General features: G+C 45.0%; 1 protein-coding gene across 9 annotated transcripts in view; it reads right to left on the bottom strand.

The window, feature by feature from the left end:
* Window positions 1-14,894, bottom strand: part of LOC121599048 (optomotor-blind protein-like) — a 132,288-nt gene that overhangs the window by 10,405 nt on the left and 106,989 nt on the right. For all 9 annotated transcript variants that reach the window (XM_041926528.1, XM_041926533.1, XM_041926534.1 and 6 more), the window contains 2 exons: window positions 7,452-7,598; window positions 7,289-7,365 (listed from right to left, as the gene is read on the bottom strand). In XM_041926528.1, coding sequence (XP_041782462.1) covers window positions 7,289-7,365; window positions 7,452-7,598 — 224 coding nt within the window. The remainder of the gene's footprint in view (window positions 1-7,288; window positions 7,366-7,451; window positions 7,599-14,894) is intronic.

Below are 14,894 nucleotides of genomic sequence, written 5' to 3'. Positions count from 1 at the left end.
GTTTGTTGTTGTTGATATGGAATCATGTTTAAGTTTTGTGTTTCACCTAAATAAAATGCATATGCTCTTTTTCTCTTAGTTTTATGGTGCATTCTTTCCCGTTGTACCGTAATAAGCTAATTTTTGTCTTTAATTTGGAATCGTTGAAAGATGTTTATTTAAAACGCCATTTTTGAACTAGACAAGAGCAAACATATGGGTAAATGTACAGAAAATGATGTAAATAATATTGTCAGAGAATCTTCAATATTTATAAAACGATTCTAATCTGTAATACTAAACAAGTACATTTGCAAATTAAAAATATTATCAGTATATAAGTACCCAGAACAAAGAAATCATGCAACCTAATGATCAATGTTTTGTTTTTCAATGATCATAACTGAAGCAATTCGTTTAAATCCTGGTCACGGCACCAAAAAATATATCGAAATTAAATTTGAAAATGTCACATTGCAAATTTTTACTTTACTACAACTGCTGTGAGATAGATTTTCAATAAAATCAATTGAATCTTCCCATACAGCTTGCATTAAAAGAGACATCGATCACTTTAATAACATCTATTTAGTGTCTATAGGCTCACAAAAGGTGCAACAACACCCCTTGCTGGTCTTACCTTCGTGCGTTAACCATGAATCAAATTAACGTCCCTTAATCCAGTGTACAGCATATCTCCCCCTTTGCCCTTCATATTGATCCTGTACACTCACTATCAACAATCACATAAAATAAACTTTTTCCCAAAACAAACCGCTCTCTGCTTGCTTCTGCTCCTCGTAATTGCTATCCAGCGTCTCCCTTCGCCGGACGCGAGCGCATTTGTTCATTTGCAGCTAAACTGTTCCTCACCCGAACCCCTGAGCCAGGCGAACCAGTAAAGTTAACCAGTTTTGTTGCCATAAATCTTCCCGATTGTCAACACACCGAGCCGGGGAAGTGAGCAACAGCTCAATTCAAGACGGTGGCGCGTGTATCCATTACGGCCAGCAGACTGCAGCAGCCGGGAGGGGGAAACACGGGAACACATCCTTTTCTCGGTATCATCCTAGTCATCCTCGCGGGGCCGAGAGTGAATGGGGTCGTCAATGATTGTAGGGTGAGTTTTAGAAAATACGTGATACTGTGAAAAACTATTACGATAATTGACAAATATCACTTGAACGGTTTCCCCTTTTCGGCTCATCCGGATGTGGGTGAGCTGGCCGAACGGAGGGCGTCAAGGGAAGCATTATTCGTGCCACGTGCCACTTTGCGCACGGGCTGGGAAAAGCAAAGCAGCACGCGGAGCAGGTTTTTGTTGCTTGCTTTCGAGACAAATTTGCAACACGGGTGGGACGGTCGATGGGACGGAAGTTCCTGCTGGAGAAAGGATGGTACTGACTGGGCGACAAAAACCCGGAACATCATGCTGCATCTTGGGTAGAGGACAATTCAAAAGCGATTAGTTTGCCCGGGACCAGGAAATGTCTATCGAAAGAAAAAGCGCTTCTCCGCTTTGGAGTTGAGAGAAACTGCAGTCTCATTTTTGCTACCATTGCTTGAAAACTGTGTAAGCACGTGTCTTGTTTACGGAGCGTTGTCCACCATGCATCGCCCGATAGTTGGTCGACAAATGGGTTTAGTTTGCTGAAAATGCTAACACACATTCACTATCTTCCTACCCGATTAAAAGCTCTTTAGCATTCCGACCAGCTCGAGTGAGTTGTTAAAAATCGCTCAACGAAAAACGAATGTCGATTAAACGTTTGACCCATTTCTTTCCCCCCGCAAGGACCAAAGTAATGCGCTTCTGCCGGGCGCAGAAAAAAAAAATTGTAGCTTGTAGCAACATAATTCCATTGCCCATTTTCGTCCCTCCACACGCTCCATAACGAAATTATGTCATATTGAGAGGCTCATTACATTGAACCAGTCACTCCATTATAAACTCTTCATTTCATTAGCGAACCGGCACAGAGAAGTGGTTGTTTTTACAAAACAAAAAATGCATTGCAACCTTCAGTAAAGCGTGAGTTTGAACTACTAAAAGCTTTTTAATTGCGCGACGAACGAGCCCGGCCCCCTGAACGAGCTGCAGCGGAAGGTTGCCTCGCACTGCACACGGTCAGTGTGACATTACGCGATGGTTCAGTGTTGCCTCAGGGAGTGGTATAAAGCCATTGCAGATTATTTTCATGTTCCTTCTGAAAAATGAATTTGATACTATTTGTCCCTTTTTGCGTTCCATCAATGCGACTTGCCACTCGTCTCGTTGTGAAGGTAAAGCATCATTTAATTGAGCCATTTTCATCATTCCCTGCTCATTGGGTGACATTAAAGGGTTTCAGCACGAGAAAGGCTGCATAAAACCGTCGACACACTTCACTTAAAGGCGGAAAAAGGGATCAAACCAGTATAAGTAACCGTTTTATTTCAATTGGCGTCAACCTTAAGCTCTACCGATCTGATCCACACAGGACACTTGAAATTGCTTCGCCAAACGTAGCAAGCCGGAAAACTCTCCTGCAGCACAAGACGCATGAATGTGACGCCCGACCGACCGACCGAGCTGACTTGGGTTGTGTCTGTGCCTTGTAATTTTCACATTACCGCCCAGCTCGGCGGGAGGCGTTCACCCAAAACGCGCTACCACCAACGCCTTTTTTGCACGAAATTGCTTTCCGTTTTCTGCCCCCTTTGTCCCATCAGTCCCCTGCACATATGGAGCGAAACAGTTCAACACACCACACGTAGACGACGATCACGGGTCCTGGGCCTGCTAATCTTTATTTATATGTATTTATGCATTCTAGAGGTGTTTCTCGGACGGGACGGGGCGCGGTCGGTGCAATTTTCTCGCTGCTGCGGCTCGTGGTATAAGTCAATTGGCGGTTCGGGAAAATTGGCCTGTTTATACGGTGTAACGGTTGGCGTCGTCGTCGGTACGGTGGTTTTCTTTTATGTTTTATGGGGACTTCGTGTGTCGGTGTATGTGTGTGTGTGTTTTTTTTGTACTGGAAATAAAGAAGAAATCTATTTCCACACGGCATGTGTGCTGTGAGGTGAAAATTGGATAACACAGGGAAGCCAATGAACGAGAAAATTGGACACCTGAAATTGGCTGTTGAAAAGGAACGCTACCACTTATTGGAAAATAAGCTTCTGTGCGGGAAGCCGATCGATAAAAAAACTCATTTTTTTGCATTTAAACTCAAAGTAAGTAAGAAGTAAGTTTGAAGAAGAAGAAATTCAAAAGGTACAAAATCAGCAAAAGTTTTGTTACGATAGGGTTCAATTACTTCCATAATCTAATAACCGGACGTTGGTCAATTTTGAGCTCATCAAACCGATCCTCCCAATAAGCACCCACAAGAGAATTACAAATAAACCAGCATCTGATAAGAAAACGTTCTTATCATTACAAAAAAAAATCACCCAAAAACAAAACCACCAACATGTTCCGGGGATTTAGTCGAAAACCTCCATCGTAGGGGTTCAGAACGAATTAAAAAGCACCCTCCCCACCCGAAAGTACTCCCCTGGGACTGCGGGACGGTTTTGCAAAAATTGTGCAAATGTGCCCTGATCCTTCCGGACTTACACACACACACATATCTTAATGCGGGACATTTGCTCGAACCAGCAGCAATCAGTCAGGTAGGGAAACGGGGACGGGACTAAGCACATCCTTTCGCCCCTGCCAAATGCCGGATGTTGCTTGACTCATCCCCGGCCAAGAGCCGACGGAACGGTGGCCACGGGGCTTGTAATGCGATTCGATTTTTCAACTCTCCCTATCCAGGGGTGAAGGGACGCTGCATACTGTCTCCCTTTGATTTTTAAGATGCGATTTTATCTGCTTCTTTCTTGTCTCCCACTGGGTGGACTGAAAGAAGTTGTTAGCCGTCTGCGGGGTGGACTTCACTGGTGCGGTGAATGAAAATCGATAAGACTCGGAGAGTCGGCGGTAGTGGCGCCCAGCAGAGGATTACGTTAAAAGACGATCGGTCAGCGATTAGGAGTGTCCATAATGTCAGGGCCCTGTGCTGCTGCTGCTGCTGGAATTGATTGCTTCGGTGCGGGTTGATGGCATGAATTTTGCAGCCACCCCGACGGTCAAAGGGACGTTAAAAACCAATACATCGTGCCGTTATCGATGCGTGCCCGGGGCTCACATCCCGATACAAATAGGATTAGAAAGGATCTGATAATTGATATCGAAAAGGTGGTCGGTTGTGGAGGACTGGACCACATGGTAACGGTGCATTGAGTCTTGTTTTTTTTGCCTGTTTGGTTGGGCAAAGAGATCCGTTTCATCTGGTCGTTACGGGTCGTTTGGTGTGTTGGGTTCGGGAGGGGTTTAGTTTTTTGCTTAATCTTCCATCCGGGCATCCGGGCTTTGGTTCGGGGTGAAGCGCATCGAGCACCACACACTTGCGTTTCGGGGCAGCAGGTTAATTAATGTCCTAGACAATGCGACGAACCGAAGCAAGACCAGGCAAGCAAGCACACGCATGTGGGAGATTTTGGGAGATACTTGAAGAAATGCTCAAGTGTGTCAGAAGCAGTCCCACTACTTGACAGATCAATCAAGCTCGGGCAGAGGACATGCTTGGAGGAGAAATACTTTATTTGAAGAGCTATTGAAACAAAGTCCAGAATTTGATCCCTTTTTAGCACAGAAGTTCTTGGTGTTAACATTCCATAAGAAACTGTAATATAATTTCAAGTTGATAAAGGCAACGGTGCTCTCTATTGGAATCAATTTTAATGAGGCATTTCTTAACGTCATCAGAAAACAGTCCACCACAACCACACAGTGAAGCAATCTCCCGCAGTGTCCACGAAGCTCACGCGCTGCATGTCTCCCTCTCTCTCTCGCTCCGGAGCAAATTGCTGTCTTCCTGATGGGGCAGTTTTAATTAAATTACGCAAAACATCAATTGAATTTTGCACAATCCAACCATCCACTTCCCACTCGGTCCCCCGACCAACCATCCATCCGGTGGATTTATTCGATTTACTTCCACAAATCAACATGTCTCGGGCGCAGTTGTTGGCGCAGGAAATCATTGTTGTTTGCCATTGGAATCAAACGGTGCGGTACGTACAAAAAAAAAAAAAAAAAAAAAAAAAACGTGAAAAACTTGTCACCATCTGTGTGCCCGTTGCGCTTGCCGTCGATGGTCGGATGTGATGTATCAGCGTGTCGTGCTGTTTAGTTGGAATCAGTAGAGATGCACAAGCGCGCACACACACGGGTGTGTAGGTGTAGGGTGTACTGTTTAATGGCATGTGGGGTTGTGTGGCTGTGAGCTGAGCTCGGACAACAATAGGACGGTAAATGATGTAATGCATCAGTTGAGATGACAATTTTTATGGTCGTAGAGGTAGTGCCGGAACGGCGAGGAATATGTCTTGTGCATGTGGTGCTGAATTGGTGCAAAATTAAATAGCTTTTGCGTGTTATTCAGTACCTTTTTGGGATAAAATAATAGCCAAATGTAAATTAAATTGATTTAGAAATAAAAAAATATTCTTAAATCTACAAATAAGACTATCAAGAATTTGGAAATAAGAGAACATGAGGAACGTTTCATACTACTAATACCCTAACACTTCTTGCTGCACATGGCAACAGCATTCAATAAACCCGGATCAATATCATTACCGCTTAGTGGTGACAACTTAACTCCCCGAACCCCTTTTTTCTCTGCCTGCTTATTTCCAAATTATCCCTGCCTAACTTGCCCGCTGCGAGAAGCTGTGGGAAATTCGACGATTAATGCTCCTTCCACTACCCCCTATTCGAAAAAGCGATAATGACGCGGTCCGCTTCGCAAGGACGCGCCCCCCCGTTGCTACAAAAAGGGGTTTCGCATCTCCGCAGCCTATGATTAGCAGCTCGTCTTGGCCGCCGGGGCCGGGAAACGATTACCAGGGTGTCAAAATATTTGTCGCCACCGCACGTCATCCGTCCGGCTGAAGTTTTGTGGACGAATGTTTGTGTGTCCTTGGAGAGCGAGCGCGCTTCAACTCGTTATTTGATCCCAGAGTCCCGAGGAAGTTGATTTGGGGCACCCTCCGAAAGGGGGAACGCTGGAATTTGATACAAATTCTGGCCTGTTGTTTCGGCCCGCAGGATAAGTGCGTTTTGCAATCTTTTAGCCACCGTCGGAAACCATCATTAGCTGGCCAATCTCCCGCTGCTAAATGTGGCCCGGCGGTGGATTAGTTGCCGAGCGAATAGAAAAGGGTGTTGATGCTCTGGTGGCGAACTGAAGTAAAGGAATTTCGAGGGAAGGGGGAATTGTGGGATATGAGTCATGTGAAGACGAAGCAATGTTCGTATGCAGGGGCCAAAAAGGCATCATTAAATATTTCGACACATTTAGCCATACAGAGCCGATTGCAATTGTTTGCCATTGCATCAACACGGCCCGAAGCTCCGATCGGTATCGTGTTCCATATTTGCTTGGTAGTCCAAATTTACACACAATCTTCTTGCAAATCCATCTCTATCACGTTACAAATTGTATTAGACTTGTCTAGAGATAGACCCGATGCGTCAGGATGCTGTAAGATTTAGCTTCTGTAAACACATTCATTTGCGAGCCTCTGCACTGGAAACTGCAACCGAAAGGGAGATGGTAATTGATTTTTACGCAAAGTGCACTATCCTGTGGGACTATCCGGTGCTTTCCTTCCACGAAAAATTCACACCACACAATCACAGCAAGGCATCGGACGTGTGTATGCCGACGCTGGATCAATCGAATCAATGTAAGCAAGCATGTAAGACAGGAAGGAAGTAAAGCGATATCCTGTCAGGATGTCAGCACAAACAAATCAACCTTCTGTGCTCGGGGGTACAACATTATTGACGTTCAGGCTTCTCCCCCAGCGTAGCTGGAACGAGCTTGACCTTTTGTCTGTTTGTTCGTCGGAATATTGATGAAATAGGGTCTTTTGCTTCTATACAAATCTTCAACATTCATCTCAGGCTTAGCAGTGAGAGCGTTTCCTCTCCAGCAAGAATGGTTTTAAAAGGGGATAGCACATTAAATTGCAATTTCCATTCAATTCTGCTCAATCCATGGGCATTCTCCTGATCGAATTCAATAGGCATTTGTTGTTTTTCGGTCTGCTTCTTTATGCATTGTAACTTCAAACAAATGATTCCCGAGTGTTCCTCAGTGTTTTGTTAGTGTTATAAACTGCGCTCTACTGTTAGGAACTCCTTTTAATGCATGAGCATATCGTCATATCACCATTTAAAGTGCAAAAAGTATTATAAACTACTTACTTCTTTTCCCGTTTACCGGCACCAGTATCACGAAATCCTTTCGCAAAAGGATTATTATCTATTTTCAATTGCGTTATCTGCGAAGGGAAAACAACACAAAAACACATATCTTCGATTAGAAAAGATGGCTCACTCAATTGTTGCTGCACGCAAATTTACTTACTTTTTCATTTTGATATGCAGTTACGGCTATGAATTCGGTTTCCTTAAACACGTAGGTACGAAACGTCGAGTACGGTAGTTTCAGTATATCGTTCGCTCGAACTAAATGAAATCTAGGCTGGTACTTGTGCATCGAATTCAGGATTGTCTGTAAGTAGGAGAAAGGGTTGGAAACGAAAGAAGCGAGGTTAGTGAAACTGTGACCCATAATGGACGTCAATTTTTGCTGACGAAATTGTTATTGTAATGATCTGGGACTGGGACGCTTTCTCATTGTAATTGCCGCTTGGCTTTTATTATTGAATCGTAAAAAATAATGTATAAAATATTAAATTCTCGCAAAATGGATACGCTTTGCCAAAATAAACCCCAACAATTCAGGCATGAGGCATAAGAAAAGCGTCCAACATTTTTACTACTTCTTCCGGAGTGCCTTTATCCACGTCACCCTCCAGCCAGCCAAAGATGAGTTTGAAGCGAATTAGAAGATGATAACAATGGCCGAAAAGTTGTTGCAGGCAGTAAACAAAATAGCTGCCATAAAGCCAACAAACTGATGGCTCTCGTTAGGAAGTGGATCCGGTGGTAACAAGACGGTTGAATAAAAGCTACTAAAGCTAGCGGAGACCACACACGCAGCATACGGTGTGAAGCAGGTGTACCGGAAGACCGACCGAAGGCTATTAAAATCTTTCTCCACCTGTGTTTTTTGCTGTTCGTTGTGGTAACACAGGTTCGCCTAGGCTAACGAGGTCAATGAGAAGCTGGGCTAGGTAGTTTTGTTTTGCTCGAAACATAGTTTGCATTTGTTTTTTTCTCTGCCTTTTTCTAAGCCTTCAGCCAGAACTCCCTTTTTAGTGGGCATTGAAACAAAAGCTCATTCATTGAGCGATCACTATACGGCCCAGCGCGGAAGCATCCGGTGGTTGGTTCTGCCGGCTTTTCACACCATCCTAAGACGGGCAAACAACACCTCCAGCCCAAGGAAGGTTGCTCATTAATTCCATTACTTGATTAATTAGATTCGTTTCTTTATGGCCCCCACCTTGGGCCCGGTCTGTCGTCGTCGTCGTCGTCGTTGGCCTGTTCGCTAAATCTGCTCATTTGTTTGCATCAGCTACTGGATGCTGTGTGGCTGGATTTGCAAGCTCATTCATCTAACGAGCATGTGTCGTTGAGGAAGAATTTAAACTGACCACAAAACAACGCAAGCTTACCATCTCACCAGTAGCAGGTTGTTTGTTTTACCACCTTACCAAGTGTTTGTGTGTGTGTGCGGGGATACGTGTTAGGTAGGTCATTAGTTTGGGCACATCATCAGGGTGACGGGCTAATGAGACGCAATGGCTTGCTACCGGACTTACGATGCTGGTGCGAGATAAAAATTCGCACCCCTTCCAATGCTGAGCTGAGGAGAAGAAGGCATGATTTGGAGGACAGGCGAGCAATTTAATTTGCAGAAAGATGTCATCAATTGACATCTAAATGGAAGTAAGATGCAGTAGAGATAGCTTAAATGACTTTCAATGCACTTATGTTGTTTAGAATGAGTACTTCTTCATAGAGGTATTTAGGTATTTAAGATGATTCATTTGATATTCTGTACATATATAGTGTATTGTATATTATTGACATTCCATATACAATAGAATGATCTCAAAACGATAGAATATGTTTTGTGAACTGCAAGCTCATAATCAAACTTATTGGATTAAGCAGATCTTTGCAAACTACTGTCGTCCAAGGTATCAGATATGAACAAATTATCTCCAATCAAATCTCCTTTATGCCCAACTCCTTCCAAAAGATCCACGTATTCCGTCCAGTCTTACACTGCAATTGAAGTCTACCGCAAGCCTCAACGCCATCCTCCAACGTCACCATTGGCTAAGTGGCACCAAAATGGTTGATCATTCGCCTGATGAAGATATAACGTTTACCTCGATCCTCGATCACTGTCACCACCTCAACACGTACACGAAACACCACGGCTGCTCCTTCGGCTACCTCCAGCAGATTGTTATCAATCTTGTTGTTCCGATCTGCTTCCCACCAGTTCACCCTTCCCCTCCCAAACACTGCTCACGAATTCGTTCGACAACGACGAAAAACACCGAACGAAACTCCCGGAGGTCCCAATCATCATTTCATTAAGGCATCCTACACACACACACAAGCACACACAGTCTTACAGAGCAAAACGCTCCTCCGTCCAACCGCTGCACACCGTTCACGACGGACAAGCAGACCTCAGAAATAATGATTAAATTATCATACTCCAGTGGCGCGCCAAGACGCCAGCCGGACCAAAAGTTCAAGCGCGCGCGGGCCAGTACACTCTCCGCAAGCCCGGTACAAGCGCGCCAGATGGGTGTGTGTGGTTTGCTGTTCGCATTATCTTGTTAATTTTTCCATCTAAAGCTCATTCGAAACTTCCTCCTCTCGTAAAACCGTGCCCGTTTGTGGGCGAGCTGGATGAAGAAAAAGCAAAAAAACACAGGAGAAAACCCCCCATGCAAGATTGTGCGCGATGATCGCGTCGTCGAAATAATTTCGCCACCCCTAGCCGCCGCGTTCGTGCCGTTTTCGTGCGTACGTGTAGCTTGCTTCACTTGGTGTTTTGTGCTTCTTTTTCGGTAGTTGTTGCTGGTCGATAATTTAGTCGTTTTGAGGTTTCCTGCCCAACGCGGCCACCCTGTATCCAACCATTTCTCGATCATATTTCCACTCGAGATTCATTAATTGGTCGGTTGGCGCTGGCCGCTGGGGAAGCAAACCGAGGGCAAGGGAGGGATAATCAAGCGCGGCGAAACTGCCATTCGCCATTCGCACCGTCATTTTCGAGCTTCAAGTGCAGCACAAAAATGAAGTAAAAAACCACACACTCACACACATACTGACTTACACATACCACGCCCCCTTTCTGTGTGTGTGTGTGCTGAAGGAGGGAGTCGAACATGAAACAACCCCCTTTTTGGGCCACCCATTGGAAGCACGCCAACTCTCGAGGGGCTCTCGAGAGCTCCAGTGTGCTTGGGTCCAAAGCCTGCCGGAGGGCCAAAAGTCAACGTAATCGGTTTTCGTGTCTGCAAAAGTGCATGCTGCCTGTTAGGGGGGGAGCGAAGCAAGGGGTTAGAGTATAACTTAGAAAGTCCAACCTTTCCCCCACAGCGGAGGCCACCCCATCGAGTATAAATGAGCTCGTTGAGAGAGCGGCTCGGTACGACCACCCCATAATCTGGTGGTCCAACGCCAAAAGCGCTTCCCCGCAAAAGGGGGGTGGGCCGGGTAAAGGAAACGAAGAAAGACAGAGGAGGTAGAGGACTCGAAGTAAAATGTTCTTCGTGATGATGGGCGAAGAACCAACCTGCCTGGCGGGAAAGGAAATTGGGGAAGAATTGGGGGAAGTAGGGATGCGCGAGACATTAATAACGTTCGTCGTCCGCCTTGGGTCGTCGCCGTACCGTTGAAGTCTGCGCACTGCACCGTCTCGCGCAAAACGCGTAAGCCCGATATCTGTTTCTCACCAACCAAAGGGACCACCACCGTTGGGGAGGAAGGTTTGAAATCATAATTTCACAGCATCCTGCACCTCCTTCCCGGCGTGCGCTTTCTCATGGTTCCAGCCTTTTGTTTTTTTTGTTGACGCCATTTTAATCACGTGGAACTTCCTTTCCGTCGACCAGCAGGGCTAACCGTTTGATTGTTTTAGGTGAATTGGGTGCGCACGCCTCCTGTGACTTTCTTTTCCCCCGAAATCGGTACGCACGTCGCCCCGGAGGGATAATTTGGGTAAGCTTTTCTAGTTAACCTTTGCTGCTTTGCTGCTGGATTCGGGGCGATCCGCTGCGGTCAATCATCATCTAGGGCGGGCTTGGGTGTCCGATGTCGAAATGGAGAACGATTTATCGTCCGTTAATGTTTGCCGGTTCACGATCACGAGCGAGCAGGTGGTCACAATATTTTGTCCCGTGTCTTCAAACGGTGTCCCGGAAGCTGTGGAATGTGCTCCGGAAGTGGCAATGGCAATGTGGGGGTAATTATTATGAGTAGACTGTCCGTGATTCGGCCGTAGCTACAGCTCAACTGGGAAGTGACAAATTAGCGACCGGAGAGGGGTTTCAGAAGAAGAAGCTCCCGCAAAGCAGCAGAGATGATTGGATTGTTTTTTTGGAGCGTTGATGATCATTTTGTGTTCGATTAAGGCTTTCGATCTTTGCATTATCTTCGCGGTGGAGCTAAATTGAAAACAAGAAAAGCTCTTTGCGGTGCTCTGGGTGAAAAAAAAACGAAATAAAGAGAAAGACTGGTGTGGTCTGCCAACGGACCACGGGTTATGAGCGGTTCCCACCTTCGGGCTTTGGCTTTTAACGATCCCGATCGAATCCGCAATCTAGCGGAGGAGAGAGATAATCGAAACGATAAAATTCTATGGCAAAAAACCTATTTGTGCAAAAATGTCCTCCCCAACAATCACCCAGCACCCAAGTCGCGGGGTTTCCCGATCCGGGGCCCAGGGAGAAAAGGCAAAGCAACGCGTAAAACGATAAAAATGTCGTAAAAGCAAGGACGTGCGCGCAAGGAACGCACCAAACTGGAATACAAAGTTTTACGATGGATTAATTAACAGTTCGCTTTTTTTTCTTTCGCCAACCAGCCAGGCAGGCAACGTTTGTACGGTGACAAATCGAACTAAACCATGCACGCGGACGCACCGAATTGTCTTAATCTTCCGAAACGGAAAGTGCACCACCCGACCACGTTGCAGCGGGTTGAAATTCCGGGTGGGCTTGACGTCTGTTTCGAGTGGGCCCTGTGACCATTTCTTTTTTTCCCAAACGTTCATTCACTCATTTTACTTCTTAGTCACTTTGAAATGTGCATGCTTTCCGCCGCTGCCTACCACGGTCGAAAGGCTGACCACATTGACAGATGAAATAAAACGTATCAATTTAGTAGCTGGCTAGCTGGCCGAGGGAGAGAGAGAGAAATGCCACAATTAAGTGGTTTTATTTCATTTTCTCTTAATTTGTGTAAGGTTTGGCTTTGGGTTGAATGGGCAAGGAACCCAAAAAACTCGCCCCACACACAGTGCACAGGAGGAAGTGTTCTAGTGTAAAACAAAACACCAAAAAATCGAGCGTAAAAACTACATTTACAAAGAACCAAAACCGAATACCACACCACACGCACGCACGCAGTATCATTTCAAACAGCTTTGGAGAAGAAGAGGAAAAAAACCAAAACTCCCCGACGCTATCTTATCAGACCGCGCGCTGTGAGGTCCGGCTTCCGATGGACGGCTTTTGCTGGGGCCGCCAAGACAGCCGGCTGCTGCTTGGGTTAATAATATTGTTTTAATCAATACGTAAAAACGGGTGATGCTTTTGATCTCTCGCCACCGGTGCATTAAGTGAAATGAAAACAAAAAAATTAAATAAAACCGAACCAGAAGAAGAAAGGGAACTAATCGGAATCGGGAAATCGGGAATGAGCAACAGCAGCAGCAGCACGGACTAGAACATGAAACGGGTCATAAAAAGAGTATTTTATGGGTTTTTCGGGGGTATTTGAAAGTAGTAAACGAGCGGAAGGCGGAATTAGCTTCAAGAGCTACCGGCACTTTGAATTTTTGTAACATAATTCCTAGCAATCTGATAAGAAACAAATTCGAATTTCAAGAGAACGTTAGAGTACTTGTTTTTGGTAATATGTTTGAAGGGCACAAACAGGAAATTGAAACCATAATACTTGTTTATATTGGAGCTGCCAATCAAAAAAAGTGATCAACATTAAATAGTTTTTTAAAAGAATCAATGAGAGCACTTCAAAAATGTTAAATCAAACATTTAAAAAATTTAGGGTAATTCGAAAATTTGCACACTGCACACCGCATTAAAATTCAGTTTTCCCTATTATTTATAGAATATTGATAAAAGTTTCTATTTTTCTTGAAATATTTACCATCTATTCTGCAAATTGTTTACTTTTACAGGGGTTTATACTTTTTTTACGTTTACAGGGGTTTTTACAGGGTATCAACGGTGAACGCAACTGCAGCATTTGACAGGACAAGCGCATCAATTGTTTTCAGTACGTCATCGCGCTTAAGGCATCCTTCGCACTTGCTAACACAAGCGTGGTACACAATAATTGGATCCAATCCAATTGCAATAATTCGAATTCGAAAAGTTTTTTCTGCTTCGAATGAAGTATTATATAAAAAATAAAAAAAACAGACGTAAGCTAAGCACGCATTTCATAAATACTGTGGTTTTATCCATCTTAAAAATACGAAATACATTTGCTTTTTTCTATTTCAACATTAGTTTAATTGTTAGAAAAGCGTTAAATAATCAAATTTGATTTGGAATTATTTATAAACCTTCTTCAACACTAACAACATCAATATTAATTGGAGGCAATATTAAAAGGCTTGAACAACCCAACAAACCCTCTCATCATAGCATCTGGTCACCCTGACTAGACCACCTGGGCAAAGCTAATAATGATGTTGGCTTAGTACTACAATTTGTCTTATCGCCTAGTAGCGTAAGCCTTTCCACTCAATGTCTTACAAGACAAACCGGACGAAAAAAGAGAGAGAGAAAAAATGACAATCATTAGCAAACTATCACCGCGCGTGCATGGGCTACTAGACTAGCAAACGGTACAGTGATTCTAAACCGGCAACTCCCTCGCTCACGGTATCTGTTAATTCCCAAACCTCTCAACAGTTACTATTTCCCCAACCACCACCATTACAACGATCGGAGCCACCACCGACTTTTCTCATTTAATTCTGCTCGGATTCAGTTCAGCGCAGGGGCGAGCCATTTAAGACCACCCCTAACGCCTTACCTCCTGCACCACCAACCTGGGTGCCATTTGTCGCGTCAACCGTGCAGAGAGGCGAAAAGAAAAAAAAACACACCCAACACATCCTCCACGGTGGGTGGTTTTTGACGGATCGATTCATTACCGGTGTGCGATGACATGTCTATCGATTCTCGATCGGACTAATTAGTTTGTACCTTCTCCGGCCCGGGTTGTCTGTACACAGCCATCTCCTCCCTCTACTTGCCCCAAATGGAGCCCAGCACCAACCGAACGCGAAACGTTCCGGAACCGGTTCCCGCTGCTGCTGCTGCCGAGGCTGCCACCTTCCGTTAGATAATTACCATTTAACCGGCTCTCGGTGGCCAGCAACGGATGGATGGCGCGCGCGCTCGCGCGCTCAGCAGCACGCTGTTATCGAAACGCTGGTTTTTGTGCAAACCGGTTCGAAATATACTAAATCGATCGCACTTTGACACAGCAAGCCGTGGTGTTGTTCAACATTCTCGCGCCCGTATTTCACCCACCGTACTCCAGGCACCCGGAGCGAATTCAAGCTAATGAGCTCGCGCGGCATTATGTCCCACACCTTGTCTCCTGGGTGCGC

This window comes from Anopheles merus, chromosome 3L (genome assembly GCF_017562075.2).
Source record: "Anopheles merus strain MAF chromosome 3L, AmerM5.1, whole genome shotgun sequence".
NCBI classification, from domain to species: Eukaryota; Metazoa; Arthropoda; class Insecta; order Diptera; family Culicidae; genus Anopheles; species Anopheles merus.
Note: the sequence above shows the minus strand (reverse complement) of the source record. Positions and strands in the feature narration are given on the sequence as shown.